The sequence below is a fragment of the Melanaphis sacchari genome, unplaced genomic scaffold, assembly GCF_002803265.2.
Source record: "Melanaphis sacchari strain LSU unplaced genomic scaffold, SCAv2.0 Contig126_pilon_pilon, whole genome shotgun sequence".
NCBI lineage: Eukaryota > Metazoa > Arthropoda > Insecta > Hemiptera > Aphididae > Melanaphis > Melanaphis sacchari.
In genome coordinates this window covers 2,526-10,861 of record NW_020270507.1, presented here as the reverse complement: position 1 = coordinate 10,861, position 8,336 = coordinate 2,526, and the positions used below count along the sequence as shown (strand labels likewise).

At 31.3% G+C, this 8,336-nt stretch overlaps 2 protein-coding genes across 2 annotated transcripts; both read right to left on the bottom strand.

Annotated features, from left to right (window-relative positions):
- Positions 1 to 1,073: 1,073 nt before the first annotated feature.
- Positions 1,074 to 3,432, bottom strand: LOC112591012 (E3 SUMO-protein ligase KIAA1586-like). Its single transcript, XM_025334631.1, has 3 exons — positions 3,369 to 3,432; positions 1,976 to 2,329; positions 1,074 to 1,912 (listed from the first exon to the last, which is right to left on the bottom strand). Exons 1-3 carry the CDS (start codon positions 3,430 to 3,432, stop codon positions 1,074 to 1,076), a joined length of 1,257 nt encoding a protein of 418 aa, XP_025190416.1.
- A 2,345-nt stretch (positions 3,433 to 5,777) lies between these two features.
- Positions 5,778 to 8,102, bottom strand: LOC112591010 (zinc finger MYM-type protein 1-like). The gene is made up of 3 exons (XM_025334630.1): positions 7,797 to 8,102; positions 6,878 to 7,633; positions 5,778 to 6,821 (listed from the first exon to the last, which is right to left on the bottom strand). The coding sequence occupies exons 1-3, from the start codon at positions 8,100 to 8,102 to the stop codon at positions 5,778 to 5,780; spliced, it is 2,106 nt and encodes a 701-aa protein (XP_025190415.1).
- Between the last annotated feature and the right edge of the window lie 234 nt (positions 8,103 to 8,336).

Below are 8,336 nucleotides of genomic sequence, written 5' to 3'. Positions count from 1 at the left end.
ATTTTAATATTTGAAGTTTAACGTTAGTTAAATAATTTATTTCATCCTGTGACTGGCTGTGACTATATTCTTAGATGTGCTGCAAGTTAAATAATTCTTATTTTTATCATAGGTTATGTATTGCTTTAAAATGTATGATCAAAAAAAATGTAAGGGACTTATAAATTGTATTTATTAAAATTATTATTTAAAAGTTATAAATAACAAACATTTTTAATCTTTTATTAGATTCCATAGTGATTCATAAGAATTTTCTTCGGTGGCTTTTATTCTTTTAGGACAGTTTTCTTCAGTTGCAAGTCTTTTTCCTTTTTTTATCCAAAATTCAATCCATTTTGTTGTATTTATTTGTTCAACTGGTGGACCAACAGCATTTATGAATATTAATGATGAAATATGTTCAGAACTTAGAGTATTCCTTTTTGGAGATACTATCTCATTCATAGAACTGAAGGCCCGTTCACATTCTGACGAAGATATTGCAATTGTTTTAATTGCAGAGGTCAAATTTTTAAGGTCTTCTATATTTTCATCCAGAGTGTCTTTAAATTCACAAAAACCTCTAACAGCACTAATTTCATCAACTTTGAATTTTTGTGACAAGCGACGAATGCTATCATCGCCATACTGAATGTTGAAATTGTCTGGCCAAGTATTTGAATCAAATACATTTAAATCAGCTAATAATTGATCATAAGTTTCTTTAAATAAGTTAGAGGAAGCATTTGAAACATGTGATGACTGAGTAGTAAATAATCGACTTTTTAGATTATTTGAAATACTTCTGAAAAATTGTCTGGAATTAATCTTTTGCACGCTTTTGTGGATATGAAGTTGGATGCCTTTAAAAACCATTTCTTCGTTTGCTAAATTTACTTCTGTTAGTTTGGGTCCATGTATTTCAATCATACTATCCAAAATTCTAACTGTTCGGTCGATCATATTATGAGCTTTTGCCAAACCTAAATCTCTTTTTTGTAGTTGTAATGACAAATCAGATAATTCATTTAATACATCATATAAAATACCTAAATTGAATACAAAGTCTTTTGATGTTAACATATTATTAAGACCTAAATATTTAGATCTTCTTTTCCATCTCTTTTATTATCAGTGGAAGATTCTTGAAAATGTTTATGGAGAGCAACATAGTTATTCCAAACTGCACGTACTGTTCTAAAGCTGGATGCCACCCACCGAATTGTAAATATCTTTCCTATATTTAAAATAGTGCTTTCTAAAGATGCAGCACATGCATTAAGTTCTGTCATATTTTTGGGAGATTGGTGATACAATGAATAAAGTTTTTCAAAAAAACATTGGAAGTGATTAAGACCTTGCACTTCTTTAATAGTATCACTTACCGCAAGTTCCAATCTATGGTTGTAACAATGCCAGATAATGAGGTCAGGAAAAATTTTTTGTAGTAAAACACCAACTCCAGCTTTTCTTCCCAGCATGTTTGAAGCTCCATCACTAACAAATCCAACTAGATTTTGTTTTAAAAAATCTAATTTGATTCCATGTTTTAACATATTATTTATTATAGCAGTTTTAATTGATTCAGCTGAAGTACAATTTAACTCAATAATATCAAAAAAAAAAAAAATATTAATTTCTTGAGAATCACCATTAGCACATCTTAAGCAAATAACTAACATTGTTTTTTTGCTCAATGTAGTTGACTCATCAACAACAATACATAATTTTCTATTGTTTTCAATAATATCATTGCAAATTTTAAGCCTCATTTCATTAGAAATATGGTCAACAATATTAGCACAAGATTTATTGGTTTGTAACACTCGACCCATATTAACTCCATTGAGAGCTTGTAGGTCTATTAATTTAGGCATATCTAGAAATGGACGTTGATTTTTTGCAATGAAGTAAGCTGTTCTAAATATTTTTTCTGTACTTTCATATTGTAATTTATTATTTTTTATAATTTGTAAATCCATAGTTTCTAGCTTACTGCGATGAATTATGTTCTCTGCACTGATATGTGATTGACTACACTTATGCTTGGAGATCTTTTTCCTCAAACTAGCTTGTTGTTTGGATATATTATTTCCAGTTGGAACAATGTCACATTGAATCCAGTTTGATGATACATGCACATGAGATACTTGATTCTTATTAAGATTTAAATTTACTTTATGGCATATATTACAACCCAACTTTTTGTTTTTAAAATACAGCCATGGATATTCTTCACAAAAGTATTTTGCTTGTTTTGAGTCCCAACATTCAGGAGTGTCATCATCTCTTGTAAATTCAATTGGTTGACATAAACTGTTGTTAACAGCAATATGGTCTTTATTATTTACTGAAAAAAAAAATACATGCCAATTACATTTAAGTCAATAATTATAATGTTAAATATGATAAAACTCAGTATTATTAAAAATAAAAATATAATGAAAAATATGTTTGGTCAACTTCCATTTTGTATTATTATCCCATACTATAAAATATGTTATAAAATACAATTCAAATGCTAATATAAGACAGTACCTATGCACACAGTATAATTACATAATTGTATAGTTGTATAGTTGTGTTGTCTAGTAATCTCCAAACTTAAATTATATGGTATTAATGATCCATTTTTATCATGGTTAAATTATTTTTTAACAAATTGTACTCAAATTATAAAATATAAAAATGACTTTCTCAGTCTATAAATGTAACATTAGGTGTCCATCAAGGTGATCATATTATGTCACCACTATTATTCTCTCTCTTTATTAATGAACTAGCAAAAAATATTAAGAACTAAAACTGTTTGCTATTAGCAGATGATACCAACATTTATAAAAAAATTAAATGTTTAAATGATGCTAAACAGCTCCAAGAAATCTAAATAATTTATTTACATGGTGCAATGACAACGGTATGATATTAAATATTGATAATTAATATGCAACTGTTTCATTTTCTTTAAAAGAAATTCATTATGTATTAACTATACTAACTGCATTAATAACTTATACTTGTCACATATAAATATTATTAATGACTTAGGAGTTAATTTTGATTTTAAACTTTCATTTAAAAATCATGTTGATCTTAATATTTTAATAATAATTAATATGCAATTATATGCATTATGTTAAATTTTATAAAATGTGTTTTTTTTTTAAAAAAAAACCATACTTTTACCCAAAGAAAATTCTAAACATTTAATCAAAAACAAAAACAAATGAAAATATCCACTGCTATATATTAGTACAAACATGCAAATGCATATAAATCCGGGCTCTAATTATTATACCTTATGCCTTTGGAGTTTGGGAGTTTATTAAATATATTATATTATTATAACGATCATTATAATTATTGTTTAATTAAAATGTTTAGATTACCTTGGTCATTTTTCTTCTTTTTATTGAAGAAGTCCGATATGGAGAATTGTTGACGTTTATTCATAATTATATAAAATAAAACAAATCCGTATAGGTAGTTTAATGCTCCGACGTGACGTGCAGGACTCCAGGAGTGCGGTTTTTATTATTTAGTATTTTCAATAAAATTACAATTTACAAAACATTACAACAGTAACAAGCCAACATAATACCGATTAGTAGCGTGCCCTGTTTCCAAATTAAATATAAATGATATTTAATTTTTGTAGAAAACGATCGTCATTCGTCAATCGTCGATAACGAAAACAACAGACGGATTCTCCAAATACGAACTCTATATTATATTATTATTTATTACCCATTGTCAGTGGTCTACTATAGATCGTTATCGTCGGCACGGTGGAACACCCGGGAGTTTTCGTAAACGTTATATTATATTTTTAGCTCTTATACCACGAATTAATATGTGGTGGAAACACTTGATACGTGTTGTATAATATTATATAAATATATAATATTTTATTATTGCATTCTTAATATATCCTAACATACAGATTTAAAAACTAATACCAAAAATTAAATTAAATGTTAATCTTTCCAATATTTTTCGTATTTATTTTTTAAAAGAAAATTTTATATTCATAAAAATGTCGAAGGACGCTGCGTTCTCCTGCGTTCTTTGATAAATAGAATAAAGGGGTACGCAATAATATGAAGAAAAATGAAGAGTAGCTGAGTCCTCCTGCGTCCCCCCCCCCAATTCAACCACTGGGTACACATGGCAGTTAACCTGTTAAACATAGTATTGCATGTTATAACATGGGCGCCGTGAGGGGGGTGCAAGGGGGTGCATTTGCACCCCCTTGGCTTGAAAAAAAAAAAAAAAAATTAAAAAATTAAATTAAAAAAATTGAATGGTATTAAAACTATTTTATTTTGCATAATTATCTACATTATTTCTATTATTTATTATTATACATTTATACTTATTTTACAATATTGTCTGTTTACGCATACTCTTATTATGTTCTATTTTATTTTTATTTTTTATTTTCTCTTATTATTTTATATTCTTATATTATTGTTTTCATTGCGTGACAAATTTATTATCTGATTATTGTATGCGCTGTGCGCGATAAGTGCAGGTGTTTGTATTTTCCACGCATGATTTATGATTTGGGTAATGTGCGTGGAGAATTATGGACATTTGCACTTATCCCGAAAATTGTACGTCTATCGGCAGTTAGCGATTGGGTTTTTCGTGCTTTTCGTCACAGAACACGAGACCGACTTGGTGTAATCACTGATTCACCGGGTATCTTCTCGTGTTTCTGTCTAATTGCAGAGATGGCGTCTCATCAATGACCTACATCGCTATTTCTGGACAAGATGGAGAAACGAATATCTATCGAGCTTACAAATCCGCAGCAAATGGTTGGAAAATCATGGAGAATTGAAAATTGGTGATCTGGTTCTCATACGGGAAGCTACTCCTCCACTTCATTGGCGCCTTGGACGAATCTTGACCCTGCATCCTGGATCAGATGGAATTTCCCGCGTTGCTACTGTCCAAACCACCTCGGGAATCCTGACTCGGCCAGCCGTTAAACTTTGTCCGCTACCAACTCCTTGAAGACATATCTTCAAAGTGGGCGGTGATGTTTACGCATACTCTTATTATGTTCTATTTTATTTTTATTTTTTATTTTCTCTTATTATTTTATATTCTTATATTATTGTTTTCATTGCGTGACAAATTTATTATCTGATTATTGTATGCGCTGTGCGCGATAAGTGCAGGTGTTTGTATTTTCCACGCATGATTATCTGAATTATGATTTGGGTAATGTGCGTGGAGAATTATGGACATTTGCACTTATCCCGAAAATTGTACGTCTATCGGCAGTTAGCGATTGGGTTTTTCGTGCTTTTCGTCACAGAACACGAGACCGACCCGGGGTAATTGCCGATAGACCGGGTATAAAAGGCCCCACGACACGACCATCAAAACCATTCTCCGTCTTTCCGACTTTGTAGTAAGACCCACCCGGGCAGACTTGCGCAAATAGGAAAGGCGGCCTCCCAGACCTCACTTGTCGAACGGTTTGTGACTCGGTCAATGGTGCAATAGTTGGAGTTATTCTGGCATTGCATCGATCAGTCACCTACCCTGTGGTGCAATAGTCAGAGTAATTCCGGCATTGCAACGGTCGACACACCGTTCGATAAGCCCCCTCCCCTGTCGTGCTCCGTCGTGTCGTGGCGTCGTGCAACTTCTTCCGCACTCTTTGTTTTTATTATAATATAGTGAAACTTTAAAAACTCAGAGTGTTTTCGTTTCGTTTCATTTCATTGTATCGTTCTAACATTGTCTATATAATATATTATTTATATTATGTATTATAATACTTATTTTTTAAATAATAATTGTAAACGCCTAGGTTTTTTTCCAAATTCTTCAATTGCATTTTCAATGAATTTGGTATCCTCTCCTAGTCTTTTTCTATGTACACTCATCATACACAATCCGGACAATCGGTCATCATTCATAGTGGCTTTGTTCCATGTCTTAACTCGTCTTAAAGTGCTGAATGAACGTTCAATGCTGCAGGTTGTTGTTGGAAGAGTTGCTCCGATCTTGATTGCGTCGGCTACAGCTGGATAGAAATCTTGTGACATTTCGATCAAATCTAAGTATTCAATAGAATCTAATGGTTTTGTATCATTATTCCACATTTCATACCATGTTGTGGCTTCAGTTACAAAATTTGATGACAAAATATTTCCATAGAGTTTTACAATATCATTTGATGTGCAAATAAACTGTTCTTTACTCATGTTTTTCATAGCATAGGGATGAAGATCCATTAGAGAAAATGATTGATTGTGAATTTTAGAAAAGCGAACTTTTAATGATGATATAACTGAATCAAGATAAGGAACGAAAATGGATATTCTGAAAAACTCTTCATGGTTTGTAGATGGATGATTTGATCTTTGACTTTGTCGTGCAGCTACTCGAGGTGGACGTATTTCAACATCAAGTTCTTCAGCGATTTCTTTAGATTTTGCAAATAATACGGAAAATTCAGTCGACGAATCATTTCTATACAACTGCAAAATATCAACTAGTTTGGTTATGTGATTGTTCACCGTTTTCAAATTTATATTAACTTGTTGAAGTAGATTGCATACTGGTTCAAATTTAGCGGAATAAACAGCTATTACTTGCAATGTAACAATAAAAACTGGTGTAGTAGCAGCAGTAAAGAGTTGATATGATTTAATTTTGGTTTTTGAATTTGCTGTACTTTTTGATAGTTCTTCCAAAGCTTTGACAATAACAATAAAATTGTCAGCAAAAATTCTAATACTCTTATATTTTGCTGACCAACGAGTTTCACATAGTAAAGGAATATTGGGAATAATTTGTCTACGCAATGTGCTCTCTCTCTAAAAAAATTTATTATTTCTTTTATGATCCCGGTTGTATTTCTTACTTCACTTACGTTATTTAAATCATTAAATACAAGATTTAATACGTGACTAGTACAATGGAAGAATAGCGCCATAGGATAAGCTTCATTAATTAATTTTTGAACGCCACTTATATGCCCAGCCATTGTAGCGCATCCATCATATCCTTGGCCCACAAGTCGATTCAAATCTAAATTACAACTTTCTAAAAATTCAATGATGGTTTTGGCAATGGATTTAGAATCTAGTTTTGTAAGAGGCGAGTAACCAAAAAATTCTTCACAAATTTTGTGTTTTTGAAACTTAACGTCGTAAAACAAATACCGAACACCTATTGACAATTGTTCGGTGCCACTTATATCGGCAGTCTCGTCAGCTAAGACCGAAAAAACAGATGAAAGTTTCACTTCTTCAATAATGTTTTGTCGAAGTACATTAGCACAAGTTTTAATTAGTTCATTTTGAACTTCATGTGAGATATACAACGCATTTTTAGCTCCAGACTTTAAATGCTTATTCAAAATTTCATCCCCCGATTCGACACGGAATTGTAATAAATCTGTAAAAACTGAACCTTCGTCATTTTTACCTCTTAGTGGAAGATCGTGCTTTGCACAAAATAAGATTGACGATATGATAGAACGAAGTTTCAACCTGTTTTCTTCTATTTCTCTATTAAATGCCGAATCTATTTGCTCATGAACACTCAATTGTTTTCTCTCTTTTGAGTTTAAAAAATGTTGTGATGCGTTAATTGCATCTTTATGCCAAATACTAATTTCATGAGCCTTTGAAACCTCGTTAAATTTTTGATATTTTATGCATGGTGAAACAATGAATGCTCCTTGAACACCTCTATGTACTCGAGGTCGAAATAATACACAAACGCGACATAGAAACAGCTGAATAACTTAGCCATGGATAAAGTGCAAACCATTCTATACGAAATACTCTCGTAGAGCCGTTGGTCAAATCTTTTTTGAAGTCATATGTTTTTGAAGGAACCCAGGGGTCCTTCAATAACTTTAAACGTAATTCGTCATCAACATAGGAATTCAAATACAGTCCAATATCTAATTTATTAGCACCAACAGTCAACTGATGAAGAAGTTGTGGTTCTTCTTTTTGTTGGCTACTATTAGAAATATTAGTACTTAAATTACTTAAATCACCTATGTCATGATTGCCTTCATTTATACTTGATGGACTTAATTCTATCTTGCGTTTCTTTTGCAAAAAATTTCGTATGTCACTCATTTTTATATATTAATAATTTTACGTAAGAACTAAAATAATATATTATATATGGCGTATTTGGTATTATGCACGTTGAGATATACACACACGGATACACGACTGTCGACTAATAATGATTCAGATTTTATCGTGTAGTGTCGATGGATGTATAGGACATGTCAGTTGTCACGTGTATAATATACAGTGTATATTCAATATATAAATCGGTCATTTTTATCGCATGCGATAAGCTTA